The sequence below is a fragment of the Myxocyprinus asiaticus genome, chromosome 38 (assembly GCF_019703515.2).
Source record: "Myxocyprinus asiaticus isolate MX2 ecotype Aquarium Trade chromosome 38, UBuf_Myxa_2, whole genome shotgun sequence".
NCBI lineage: Eukaryota > Metazoa > Chordata > Actinopteri > Cypriniformes > Catostomidae > Myxocyprinus > Myxocyprinus asiaticus.
The window spans coordinates 7,384,429-7,399,567 of record NC_059381.1 but is presented as its reverse complement, the minus strand read 5'-3'; the positions used below and the strand labels follow the sequence as shown (position 1 = coordinate 7,399,567).

General features: G+C 35.8%; 1 protein-coding gene across 2 annotated transcripts in view; it reads left to right on the top strand.

The window, feature by feature from the left end:
• Positions 1-15,139, top strand: part of arhgap24 (Rho GTPase activating protein 24) — a 149,062-nt gene that overhangs the window by 52,028 nt on the left and 81,895 nt on the right. Inside the window, exon 3 of one of the 2 annotated variants that reach the window (XM_051677115.1) lies at positions 6,124-6,211. The exons of the other annotated variant lie outside the window; for it this stretch is intronic. Coding sequence (XP_051533075.1) covers positions 6,124-6,211 — 88 coding nt within the window. The remainder of the gene's footprint in view (positions 1-6,123; positions 6,212-15,139) is intronic. 2 annotated transcript variants of the gene reach the window in all.

Sequence of the window (15,139 nt, the reverse complement as noted above, 5' to 3'; positions counted from 1 at the left end):
ACAATGCTAGAGAAATAGAAACCATATGACTGTTTGAAATGATGACTTTTATTGCTTGTTAAAACATTTACAAACATTGTTTGTGCATTGGTAATTTCTTGCCATGGTGTTTATTTCTCATCATATTTTCAACAACTGTGTTTTAATCAATATAGCTGAATTATCATCATGATGTGTATTTTTCATCTCATCTTTATTATTGATAACAAAATTAAATAAAACTTCATCACCAAACATTTTCGTCAGTATTTTCATTGACAAGATTAACACTGAGTACAGTATGCGTGGACTGTCTAGTTTATCTAGAAACGTGGACAGTCCACATATTTGAGCGACATCTGCATATGTGCCTAGCATTGACTGGGCTAAAAGAGTACCACAAAGCAGTCGTAGGGCACCAAAAGCGCCTGTATGGGCTTGCATTCTTTCAAAGAGTATACTTGAAAGGCAGAGCACTTGACCGTGTGTTAGACTTAACAAGCTTTGAGAATAAAGGATGTTTGCGACACTCTTAAAGGCCAAAAGCAATTTGGTTATACAGGCATCGGTCACATTGTTGGAAACATTGCAAATTATAGATCAATGCTTGTTTGAATAACAGAATTTCATTTCAGCCAAACCTAGATCACAATACTGTACTGAAGTTCTGAAAATGTATGTCTTGATATGGATGTTAGCATGCATGAGTAATCCCTGCATGCTCTGGGCCATAGTCCACTATATATATTCCATCAACTTTGTTGTTGTTCACCAAAGCACATACTAATTCTTTCACTTCTGCTTTAGAATGGGCCTGACTTTTGTTCCCTGCCATTTGATGATGTGTCTTTCCTTGTTTTTCACTTGAAAATCCTCTGAAGGCAACAAAAATGTCTTTAATTGAAAGGCGTATGTCTTTAGCAACCCACCCTCAAGCCACTGGTTCTAAAACTGGTTCCAAACAGGAACTGCTGCCCACTTCAAACTGGTGAACTGCCTCATTGCTGGTTAAAACTGTTGCTTTCTTTGCAAGCTCCACCAATGCTCCCCATGGGGGTGGCAGGTAGAGTTTCCGCCTCTTCAGAAGTTTGAGTTCAACTTCATCAAAACCGAACAGTCAGCAGGAAGCTGTTTTCAAGTCTTGTAAATGTTTATGGAGTTCTAACATAGGCAAGTCACTGTGCCACATGCTGAGAGACTTTAAAACCTGGGGCGATAGTGGTCATTGTGTAATGATCATCATATGTGGCTGCTTTTTACTTACTTTGCCTTTCACAAAGATTATATTACCATGACAGGCAGCACTTACATTCATGAACCCTACAATCTAGTGTTTCTATAAGGTCTTGTTTACCCAGTCTTATATCGTAGCAAACCTATCTTAATGGTTTAAAGACTCCATGAAGTCTAAAAAGAAAAGACAACTGGCTTGTGGCATTTATGGGCAATTTATGGACAATATATTGTTTAAAGGATTCATGAGGAATAAAATTTCCCTTGATCTTTTGATATAAGAGGTCATTGTACCATAAAAACATACTGTAAGTTTCAGAACTGAAAACTTCCTCCTTAATAGGAAAAGAGCATTTATTTAAACCAAGCTGCAAATATGGCTCATTTGGAAAACTTGTGACGTCACAAGGACCAAATACATTTCCATCATTGCATCCCTTCGCACCGCCCACTGGTGCTTAGCCAGTCACACTGGTGAAGAGGAAAGAAGAGGTTTGTCATGGGAGATTCATCCGAAGTCGACTTACACAGGACACCTTCATGTGCCTGTCTGGATTTAAATTTTTGTCTACATAAACGTGCACTAGACGAACCGTTATCATACATCTTGCGCTGATATTAAAAGACACAACGTCAAGTTTTAACTCAAAAAATTATCCCCCATTAGGCTTCATTCAGCTGCGCTGTCTTGATGTTGTGCTGTTTGGAAGGTGTCCTGGACCATTTTTGTAGCCATCTGTGCTATTTTTAGTTGTAAACACCTTTGATCATTTGATGCATTTCCAGCGATGTGTGTGTGTAAACAAATTGGGAAAATGTGGGATGTGAAGACCAGCCTCTCTGCTTTGGCCTGTTGAAGCCGGTTGAAGCACCCAACATCAACGTGTATTGTATTATGTTTGTGTATTCAGAAGATGTTAAACAGTCACAATATGACTCAAGCTTTGCAAAGGAACTTTTATTGAAAGATGGGGTAAACTGCAAGTAACCAATTTAATTCATGAATATTTAATACGTCATGACTGTTTGCTAATTTATGCTGTGCTTGAGTGAACAGTTTGATACATTCAGATGAAATGTGTTTGGTGTACGTTATGTGTAAACCATGAAATATAGTTTTAATGTTGTGTGGAGTCGGTTAATTTTTTTTCTGATTTTTCGTCTTGGAAGGGCTGCATTTTGTAAGCCAATCACAACAGTGGGCATTTACACTGAAGTCTTAAAGGGCCAGGCAGCTTAAAACCGAGCATTTCAGACAGAGGGCCAGAGACAGGGTGGAAAATTATTATATATGACTAAATTATGACTGTTTGGTGCAAAGAAAACTTTACTAACATTCTAAGTGGACCTTAAGGAAGATAGTAAAATTAGATAAAAAAAAAAAAAAAAGAGTATGTTATGACCCCTTTAAACTTAGGGTTAGGGATTTGAACGAACCCCAAACCTTAATTAAGCTTTGGAGCGTAACTTGTCCCAGATAATTTGTTCTACGGACATAAATGATACCTCAAATCTTGCATTTACTTTTCTAAGTGATCTGATTTACATGTTTCACCTGGCGGACAATTAAATTGGGTGAAACAAATCCCATAGACTTACACCACAGGAGGGACTGAAGCCATATACTGTAGTTAGTAATAGATAGTATGAAAAAAAACAAACACATTCAAGTTGTGTTTGTGACTTGAGCCTGCAAGCAACCACATATTAGCCACCCAGAACACTCTAGCAACCATCCAGAACCACCTTAGCACTGCATAGCAATGCTTTGTCATCCATTCTAACATTGTTGCGGCAAGTTTTGCAAAGGCAAGCACCACTTACAGTATGTTATTTATCTTAAAAAAAATTTTTTATTTAGCTCTGATACTGTCATGTAACCAAAGCTCTAGTGCAGAGATTTTAATTCTATATCAGCTACTATGTTAAGTATTCTAATAATAAATGTTCTCACTGTATCCAGGGACGTCATGTGCCAGACACTGGATACCAAAACAGATGCACTGATATTTGACAAGGATGTAACTGAGCTATCTTTTCTCTCTCTCCTAATGAAAACGTGCCATTTTAAGCTCTTCTGTACTGCAGATATGAAATACACAGCCTCAAAGGTGACTCGTTTAGACCTCTTCAGTTGTTCCTCTGCATACCGTAAATGGCCCAGTTGGCTGGTCCATACAGTATTGCAAATATAAAGATCTGTGAAAACATTGCTCAGCACATGTTTTGTTAATGCCGTTCATTGTGCTAGCCAACCATGTGTGATTGTCAGTCATGTGTGTCTTGATTCTATCATTTAAATAACAGGATAAAGTAACACCTGGCGTTAAAATGGTGGGGAATTTCCCCGACCCCTTCTCATGCCCTTGCGATTTTGGTTATAAACTCAGATGAAGGAGCAGGTGTAGCCAGCCATGAGATAAGAAACACAAATATGTTTATGTGGAGATTACTACAAAATTAGCACAAAAAAAAAACCAAACAAACAAACAAAAAAACAAAACAAAAAACGCTATATGGCTATATTTGACATACTTGCATAGTACCTACTGCACTTTATAAAATGTGTACAGCATATTCAATACAAGTTAAGCTCAATCAACAGCATTTGAGACATAATGTTGATATGCAAAAAATGTATTTTGACTTGCCCCTTTGACTTGTTTTTTTTAAATAAAGCAAAAATCTGGGTTACAGTGAGACACTAACAATGGAAGTGAATTGGGCCAATCTGTAAATGTTAAAATACCCACCGTTTCAAAAATATAGCCACAAGATGTAAAGATAATGCATGTTTACATGGTTTTAGTAAGATACAAATGCTTACTTACCTTTTCTGTGTAAAGTTATATCCAATTTTATGACTTTGTTAACATGACGCCGTAATGCTGTGAACCCTTAAACTCTAAAACAACTGTAAAAAAATATGATTTAAACAACTTTACAGCTCAAATAATACACAAGTTTTAACAGAATAATTAATGTAAGTGCTTTTATAAAATTTTAAGCTTCACATTTCTGCCTTTTAAACCCTCCAAAAATTTGCCCCATTCACTTCCTTGTACAGTAAGTGTCTCATTTTAACCTAGATTTTTGCTTTTAATTTTATTTATTTTTTTCAACAAAAGGAGGGACGAGTTGAAATTATTTTTTTGTAGTAATCAACATTATGCCACAAATGCTGGTGATTTGAGCTTAACTTGCATCAAACCTGTGTGAAACAGCATATAAAGTATGAAGTGTTAAATGTTTCAAAAAGAAGTATGCTATATTATTGTCACATGACCTCATTATAATGCATGTTTAGTTCAGTGAGATGTGCCCAGTTATATATTGTATTTTTTCTTTTGGTGAAAGTGTCTGTTAGGAGTTAAATCAAATAAATAATGCATTAAGAAGGAGATATTACAAATTATGTTCATTACATTTGTGGAAAAGGAAGATTCGAGTGAAGATTCTGTTGTGTACTGCACATTTTGGCAGCTAGTCAGTCTTCTGGGTAATGTATGCACAAAAAAATATAATAATAATGTAGTATGCTATTTCAAACATAGCCAATTCATACTACCTTACTACTCCAGTTGTGTGGTACGCCAGTGTTCATTGGTATTTTTCAAATTTGGTAATGGTATCATACAAAAGGTATTGAATACTAGCATATGGTGTATTGTATATATACTGCCAAAATACTATAAGTACAAAAATAGTACAAGTAGTATGATAGTATGCTGTTCAGAATGTGTCCCCAATAAAGAAAATGGAAAAAGAGTGAAAGATAGAGAGAAAATATTGGGAGATGAAGCGATGGAGACAAACAGATGATAGTGTTGAGGGGGAAAAAAAATCAGGCTTCTTTACTAGTCCAATAGGGAATATGGCCCATGTGCCATGTTGATGTTATGTGTATTTCAAGTACAAATCCATCAAGCGTATCAAACAATGATCTGTAATCCCACAGTGCTGCTTAAGAGCCGCATTCTACATAATAACAGCGCTTTGTCGAGTCTAATATGGCCTGAGCTCTGCCATACAGACCCCTCCAGGGATCCATCTGCAACCTCTGAACTGGCAGCACTGCTGATTTTCAGCTTCCGAATCTTAACTCATGCCCATATGATGAGATTGTCTCCAGCATGCCAATTTCTGCACATGTTCACATCCCTTTGCCTTTTTATGAAAGTCTAGACACAGTCTCTAGACTCAAAGCTTTTAACTAGCTGACCACTCTTACAAAAAGGCCACCTTGAGTTCTCTTTCCACTAATTTATCAAAGATACTGTATATACTATATTAATCTATATATCTTTTCTGTAAGATTCCATTACAAATTTGACATATGTTATTGAAATGTAATTCTGAACAGTTTTGGAGATTACTGTATACATGTACATCTATTGCCTACAGAGAAAATGGTAGCCAGGGGGTATTACCAAGATGGCCGCCAAACTAACGGACTTGCCTTTTAGGGATTTTATTTTAACTTGGGTTTTTCAAGGAGATTTTTTAAAAGTCTTTTTCCATTTTTGATTGAGATAGAGTAGAACAGGATTACAACCTGACACAGGCCAAATTTACCTTGCCATGTTTGAACAAGTATGCTAACCGCTAATCCACAGCTAACTATTTGATCATATGTTTATCTTCATTAGCTTACTAATATTTGTTGCTATGCTAGTTTAAACAAAAACTTTGTTGTACTATGCCCCCCATTTGAATATCTTCAATAGCCCTGAGAAAGGGATTTTTATTTTTATAAAAACAAACATCTTTTTTATTTTCTACAGTCTCATGCACCTGAGCTCTTCCGTTGCTGTGATTTATACTTCCTGTATCTCTAATCTCCCTCGGTGGTTTGTGTTCACCATTTTGTTTTGCTTTTCTTTTTCTTTTTTGGCTTTTTGACTCCTCTAGGGCACCATTTTTCTTCCTGGCAACAGAGTCACTGAGCATCCAAGCAATGGGGACGAAGGTGGAAAGTTCCTGTTTGAAGTCATTCCAGGTAAGGAGAACATGTTTTTATGATGTCTGCTTTTGCAATAAAGCTTTCCTTTTGGTTTCATGACAGGACCGTTGTGGCCTCATCTTTAGTGGAGAGGTCTTCGAAGACATCCATCAGAGATAATGAGAGCAGAGAACACTGAACGTGTTCTTGTTCTTTAAAATGATAGATGCAGCGCAATGAACAGAGCAAAACACCCCTAAAAAAAATCGAGAGTTCATGGCAAATTTGCCACGAACTTGCCACAAATTCACAACTGGTTATTTTCACATGCAAATGAGCTTTGCGGCAAACTTATGTCAAATTGTCCACTGTTGCCAAAGGTGTTATACAGGTTCACCACTACCGGTGAAGAGCTGCAAACTTGTGGCAAACATTTGCGGCAAATCACAACCTCATTTGCACATGAAAATATTGAGTTGCAAATTTGTAGCAAGTTTGCAGCTAGTTTGCCAGAACTCTAGATTTTTTGTAAGGGACAGGTTTCTTGAGATGCGTTTTAAAAGTTGACATTCTTTTAAACTTGAAATGGCATCTAAAAAATGGCGCTCCCCTTACAAAACATCTAGAGTTCTGACAAACTTGCTGCAAACTTGCTGCGAACTTGCCGCAAAATTAACAATTATTATTTACACATTCAAATGAGCTTGCAAAACGCTGTTTGACAGATGTTTGCCGGTCTTCACCGGCAGTGGTGAACCTGCAGAAAACCTTTGGCGATAATGAAAAGTTTGCCGCAAAGCACATTTGCATGTGAAAATATAAGTCGCAAATTTGCCAGTACTCTGGGTTTTAGTAAGGGTCCTGATGAGATGCTGAAAAAACATCTAGCCTAAATGCAGTGCAACAGTCAAAGATGTTTATATAGAGTATGTTTACATAAAAACAATTGAGAGACAGCAAAGCAAAAACACATTCAATGTGAACTTCCCTTTATTGATTCTGTGTACCTTGCTGACAAACACAGCTGAATTTTGCCTGGTCTGGAATGCAGACTTGTGTGTTGACAAAATATCGAAGAAAAAACTTGGAGGAAGTCGGTTTGGTTTCTCTAGAACATTTGTAAACAAAGTTCATTTATATAATTTATTTATTATAGTTTGCTAATCAGACTTGAATCTACTTGTCATCTTGTCTTGTAAACAATCCCATGTGTTTTAATACGGAATCTCTTTATCGAAGTTTGTGGGTGAATAGATTTTCATAAAACGAGATTAGTGATGAATGCTGTCGCTAGATCCGCCACCTGCTGTAATTAGTTTATAGAGTGTTCTCTCTTTCTCTGGGTTCTGGTGGGTTTGGAAAGGCTTCAGATAAAACTAAGATGTCCCTCTTTTATGGTGGGAGATTAATCACTCTGGACAAATCAGTTCTCTCAGGTTGGCCTTCAAGAACGCAAGACTAGGGTCTAATCTACCTTTTTGAGTAGGACAGCAGACTAGGTGATAACAGTTATCTTGACAATGATCAAGATAAGAGTTTGTTCACACTCTACCCTACTGCAACCCTTAAAATCAAACCTGCTTTCTTTCTGTTGCATGAAGTTATCGTTATTACTTACACAGAAAAGAAAAATCGAATTTTAAGCTCTTGTAGTTTTACTTTGAGAAGGGTAAGAGAGCCCTTTATACACAGTGACACTGTGATATTTCCATGAATAAAGCCTTTTATATCGGAATAGATTAGTATGACACACATCATTGTCTATCGACCCTGTCAGCTCTTGCTTCTAGTAAGTGATGCACTTGTAAAATTAACTATAAATGCCATGTTCACTCTGTCATCAATGTCAAATTAATACAAATGAGTTCCCATAATGTACCTGAGGAACTGTTTTTCTGTTTTCCTGTGCATAGAAATCCATCCTGTTTTGTGTATCCCCAGCAGACAGCCTTGATAGTGTGCACTCCGTGCCAAAAACCTGTGGAAACTGAGATTTATAGCACATTTTCAGCACTTTGGAAACATAGCAAGCTTCCAACTATCCTGTCAGTGGACTGAAAAACCGTAGAGAACACATCAGTCTTGCACTTTTGTGTGTTTGATTGTCTTAAATCCATTTATTTTATTGTTCATTTTAGCAGTATTTTGGAATATTTTCGGAATATTTTTTATGGCTACGTAGGCCATGAAATTACTTGTCCTTGAAAGAGGCTTTTTGGATCTAATGCTGTAAAACTTAGTTAATAAAATGGGGTTGTAAAAGTGCCTTGTCTTTCATAAATACAAATGGGAGTATTTTGTTTAGGGAAGAACATGGATTGAATTTCAATTCGCTTTTCAGCGAGTCTTTATTCATTTGGTTTCTAATCATGTTATGTCTAGATAGGAGCTCATAAAATTTTGGAACAGAGCTTGAGACTCACTGACTTGGCATAGAGTCAAATCATATATTAAGACTCGGCGCACATTCTTCGCTTAATTTTTGACCAATACAGAGACGCTTATCAACATGAATTAAGTTATCTGTCAGTCACGTCTAAATGTTCATTTGGGAGGTTCCACTGTGTAGTTTTAAGAATCATTTGCAATTTCACAGGCTTGTTGTTTCGGATTTCAGAGCAACGAGAGAAAATAGAGTACCTCACGAAGTCAAAATTGGATTTTAATTCAGACTTTTTTCTGTTAAGTTTTAATGTGTGCAGTTTAGTGCTGTCAGTAGAATAAAAAGTTTAATCGCGATAATGCGCATAATTTTTTTGTAGTTAATAGCGATTAATTGCAGATTTTGAAAGTGCTGAAATGGCTTGTTTTGTACATCAAATAGTGCTAAGAGCTCCTTTTTCCATCATTTTATCACTGACAGGGAAGCATTGTCAAAGATTCTTTTATTTACTGAGATAACAACCTCCTCTATCACAGGAGAGTATTACGACAGTATCGCCCATAGAATGTCAATGGGACCGCAGCATTATGCTATTTTATGCTAAGCTCTGGTGCTGTGTCTGTTTGTGAAGTGTACATCAGTGCAATGAATCTGGCGGACACATTACAAAGGTTCCGCCCTTCACACAAGTGTTTATGCCATATTAACGGTAAATGTGTTAATCGTGATTAAGAAAAAATAGCGCATTAATCTTTTTTTAATTAATAGCATGCGTTAACACGTTAATTCTGACAGCTCTAGTGCAGTTCAAATTTGGCCAATCTGTTTCAGCAGCCCAACAGCCTGAATGTGTTTTTCTATTGCACTGACAATAGAATAATGTGAATAAATATCAGACCTAATTTTGCTGTGTGTGAGGAAACACAGCATGATAAATAGAACTAGAGTTGAATTTTCTGGAACAGTACATTAAACAGACATCAACTGACAATAACTTAAAACCAGACAGAAAATAGGCCCTGCATTATATTCTTTTATAAATTGTCTATGCACCTGGATCACAATTTTTTCACTGATCATTTATTTAGCAATGTTTGATTTATTTACTATGGACTGACATCCTGATAAATCAGTTTAATGGGAAAGTGAGAATAGTCAGACGAACGGTTTGTGCAATACCGGAAAACCCTGCTGGATTCATGTCTCAACGCCTGAAGGTTGAGGTACATTTTTGCTTTTCCTCAGAGTAAGGGGCAGAAATAACTAAGAAAGTTTAACTAAACCCTCTGAGATGAGCTTGGTGAGTTTGTACCCAGTGGCTCATACGTATGTATCAGTGGCTGTAAGGTTATGAAGATGGGAGATTTTGTTTAACAAACAGGAGTGGGAGTCAATGAGAGTCCAAACCTGCAGATGGGGAACTGAGTCTGTGTGGTTTCACTGTTCAGAGAACACATGCACAATGATAAACTGAGACAACTCCCACTGAAAAACCTTAAGTCTCTCTTTCATTTGTCCATTTCTATCTATCTATCTATCTATCTATCTATCTATCTATCTATCTATCTATCTATCTATCTATCTATCTATCTATCTATCTATCTATCTATCTGTCTGTCTGTCTGTCTGTCTGTCTCACTTTCTGTTCTGTTTGTCTGTCTGTCTGTCTATCTACCTTCCTTCCTTCCTTTACTTGTTTGTTCTTTCATTTGCTCATTCTTCTCCTTATTAGTTTTTTACTTTTCATTTGTTTCTACTTTTGTTTGTTTGTTTAGTGGTTTCTTTCATTTGTTCATTCAATAATTTGTTGGTACTTTCTTGCTTAATTTTTTTCTTTTCAGATGTTTCTTCATTTGTTTGTTTGTTCAACTGTTTATCTGCATGTTCGTTTACTTGTTTGTTCTTTGTTTATTTGATGATTCTGTTCTTTTCATTCTTTTAATTTGTTTCTTAATTGGTTTGTTCAGTGGTTTATTCACTTGTTAGTTTGCTTGTTTTTTTCTTTCATTTATTAATTACTTCATTTGTTTGTTTGTTTAATGGTTTATTTGCTTGTTTGTTTGCTTGTTTGTCCATTTGATTAATCTGTTCTCTTCATTCTTTTCATTTTTTTCTTCATTTGTTTGTTCTGGTGTTTCTTCGCTTGTTCGTTTACTTGTTTGTTCTTTCATTTGTTTGTTTAATCAGTTGTCTGTTCTTTCTTTTTCATTTGTTTCTTAGGTTTTTTAATGCATTATTTGCTTGTTGGTTTGCTCTTTCATTTGTTCATTCAATCATTCCTCTGTTTATTGTTCTTTTAATTTGTTTTTTCATTTATTTGTTTGTTAAGCAGTTTATTGGCTTGTTCATTTGCTTGTTTGTTATTTTGTTTGTTCACTCAAACATTTGTTTGTACTTTTCTTCTTTTCATTTGTTTCTTCATTTGTTTGTTTGTTCAATTGTTCATTTGCTTGTTTGTTCTTTCATTTGTTCACTCAATTATTCCTCTGTTAATTCTTTCTCTTCATTTGTTTCTTCATTTGTTTGTCTATTTAGTGGTTTATTTGCTTGTTTGTTTGCTTTTGCTCTTTTGTTTGTTCATTCAGTCATTTGTTTGTACTTTGTTTCTTTATTTCTTTTTCTTTCTTTATTTGTTTGTTTGTTTGTTCTATGCTTTATTCACTTGTTTGTTTGCTTGCTTGTTTGTTTCGTTTGTTCATTCAATCATTGTTCTGTTCTTTCTTTCATTCCTTTTGTTTGTGTTTTCATTTGTTTGTTCAGTGGTTTATTCACTTTTTCATTTGTTCATTCATTCACTTGTCTGTTTTTCCTTTTTTTCCTTTCTTTTCTTTTTTCCTTTCTTTCTTTCTTTCTTTCTTTGACCTTCATAAATCGGAGAGTAATGGAGCTGATTGTTGAATCTCCTGCGGCGAACCATTATTCCCACCTTTAGTATGACTTAATTACAGCACAAAAAAAAAAATAACTCTCCCTCTTTTTCCTCCTCCCTCTCCAGTATCTAGCGAACAGTGTGCAGTTTAAAACATGGAGGTTGTGAACTCTTTAGATATACGAGAGCTGTAATCTCATTCTGAAGACGAATGTCATAGTCAGGGTCAAATAGGCTGCCTACTGCAACCACAGTACTGTGGGTCATTACTACAGATCCATGGTGGCTTTAACAACCAGATATATCAAAGAGGAAACAAAGAGGAGCTTGCTACTGATTAAAATGAACTTATCAAGAAATAACACAGTTGCTCATCAAGAACGACTGAGCAGGAACAGAATAGTTTTAATAATGTAATTAACTTAAATATTATTTACTTAAATTTCAGATACACAGATATAGGATAGGACCACTTCCATTAGTGGCTCTCTGGAATATTTTATTCTGATTGGTCAATCAAATTAGTCTGCATTCTGTAGGTATAATGACTGCTAAACTGTTTAAATTACCACCATCTCAGGCAACCGATGGCTGACTGTACATTATCCCTTACTTATATAATTACTTATTAGATCAATAGTCCAGGTTTGTTCATCTGTTTTTCCATATAGGTCTTATTTCTTTCTGGGTCTCTCATGACATGAACCCATGTAAAATAAGAGCAGTTAATCAGTGTTTAATTGGCTGTCTCTCATCAGGGACTCCTGAGTGTGAGTGAGATGAATCCAGGGGCTTTTGTTTGAAGGTCACGACTCCTCTGTTGTGATATTTATTTGCACTTTTGCTGCTGTCTTTGTGTCTTCACAGTGGAAAGTGAGTTGTGTCCTCTCGTTTACCGCCAACTGTTCACATTTTATTCTTTCACTTGATCGCTGGTTTTAGCACAGCAATTTATTTCACATTTAGAGTTGACTCCCCACCAGGAAGGTCCTAATGTAGCAAGAATAAAAAAAATAAAAAAAATAATAACAATAAAAAATAAGCCCAGTTAGATTAATGAAGGAGAGGGGGTTGTTTGGGATTTTGAATGTTAAAATAGGGGTCCCCTGGAAAAAAAGGCACCTCGTCACAGGCTATACATATTGACCTGTTTCATGTGACGTCACTGTATGACCGCACCGCCATGTTTATGACCAAAATTCCATATACCTTCAATGTGCTGTGCTGTGGGATGCGGCAAAAGCGGCAAAATTCTTGTTTCAGTTTATAAATCTTGAAAAAGTGATACTGCCATGTAGTTACCAGATCCATAATGAATTTTTATTTCAATAAAGTTTTATCTTTTAAGTGACATGGCTCCATTTTTGCCAAAGACAAGCAGCGATGAAGGGGGAGAGAAGAGATAAAAATACTTGTGGGTCTTTTAAAATGTCAGTTATCTGTACACGTGTCAATTATATTTACAACATCATCGATTTGGATGCAATTAAACTGGAAATGCACATAGGACGATGTTATTCATAACACCCAGACTGTATAAAGGCATGCAATAATTTTAACATGTTGTAATAAATAAAAAAGCACTAATAATGTGAATATATATATATATATTTAATGTGTATATAATAATGTTAGTCAATAAACAACATTCACATCACCAGACTACAATGTAAACATATTATTATTCACTAATATGGTTCGGTTGCTTTCTGTGTACTCTCAGTGAGTTAAAGCAGCTCTTATATTCATTCAGATGGGATCATCACAGACATTGTAATATTTTGGCCAAATCAGAGTAGAAAACAACACAAACATTTATAACTTCTGAATGAGAGATGTTCACGGTGATGTACCGGTAGGCATTTGCACTCGCCGGTCATACATTTACGGAGGTAAATCGTGGATAAAATATATTTAAATGTCCGCGAAAGTCAAATTTGGCAATATTTGTGCTGACCTCAGATCTGTATACACCTTTCCTGGAACTTTGCATGGATCAAAAGCATTTTTGATATTGTTTTACGGGTGTTTTTCCATTCACCGCCATTGTTTCCTTCCGCTGATGGTCACAAATGTTGCAGCTGCGGTGAAAAAAGTGACATCACTGAAACAGGTCAATACATTCAACATCTTTCTAGCAAGTTAGTCCACTGTCAGCCATCTTTGGAATGCTCTCGGGAGGCTATTTCCAGTCATGCCAGTGCAGCTCCTATCTACTTGAATGGAGAAAGACCAAAATCTCAAAAACAGCTGGTCAAGATTAAGAACAAAGAACATATTTCAAATCAGCAATAAAATCTGACAATACTGGTGTCATTAACTGTGATTCTTTACCTCATATTACGCTAAAAAACGCAATTTTCCCGGTATGTATAGCTACTGCACATGTGCGTTCTAGAGTTGATTGACAGGTGATGTCTGTATCTAAAAGGTGATTGGCTCTTTTAACTGTAAGGTGGGACTTCCTTTCTACATCCGTTGGGCGCTAGAGCTTCTTGGTTGGGCGTTCCAATTTCTCCCATTAATTTTAATAGAAATGGCCCATCTCTGCTAAATAATCTCTGATACAGTATAATAACAGAGAAGGTAAAAGGTCACCCAGCAGACCGAGGGAGCAGAGCATAGCTGACGTTTTTTTTGTTTTGTTTTTTGTCTTTTGTGATAGTTGAGTATGTTTGGTTAATGATACAGAAAGATGAGAAACTATATACCCATATATGTATAGAAATATACCCATTAAAATATATATATTGTATAACTGTAATAAATTATATATATATTCCTTTTATAAAGGAATATATCGTATTGAAATGTCCTTGAACTTTTTGCGACATTAGCTGCTTTAAAAATAATAATCAAAAAGAAAAGACTGGAAAGTAACATTTATTTGCAATAAATTGCAAATGAAAGCTATTGAACCTGTTTAAAGACAAGAATTTGTATTATTTTCTTTTGTAAAATGAGCTTACGTGTTAGAGTTATTACTTTACTTTCACAGGGCAGGAAGAGCTTGTTGTGACAGCTCAGGGTCACTGCCTTTGACCTCCATCACCATGGCAACAACATATGTCATGCAGCTCAATTACCAGCAAGACCTGCAGAACACGTTGACATGCTGTGGGACATGATAAATTAATGCATTTTATACAATGTATTTGTTATGTACATATTTGTTGTTGCATTGTACATACATATAAAGTTCCTGCATTTATTTACATAGTTACACTGTTAACCTTACCCCAACACAAAACCTAACCCCAACCCTAACCCCAATCTAAACCTAACCCTTAACCTAACCCTACCCCAACCCCCTACACCTAAACCTACCTGTACCTTAACCTCAGTAGCAGCAAATGTGAATCTTGTGAGAAATTTTGCAGAACAATATGTAGTTACACAACAAATACATTGCATTGTATGTATTTTAATGTTAGCATATAGTAGTTAAAGACACCTAATATAAAGTGGGACCAGAAACATTTGTTGTAATCACCATTTAGTTGTAAATCTGTTTTTCAAGATGACCTGCAGACTTCTGTTGGGTCACATGATCATAACATTTTTAAACACCCTTTAAATGACCCCGTACTTTTCATGGACAAGACAGTTGATGTATTGTCCATATGTTCTGGCACTATAAAACGTAATTTTAAAATGTGTATTTCACATATGGAGTCTTGAGAAACAACAAGAACAGTCACTCCAAAGCTCCCAACTAAACATCTCTTTCTAT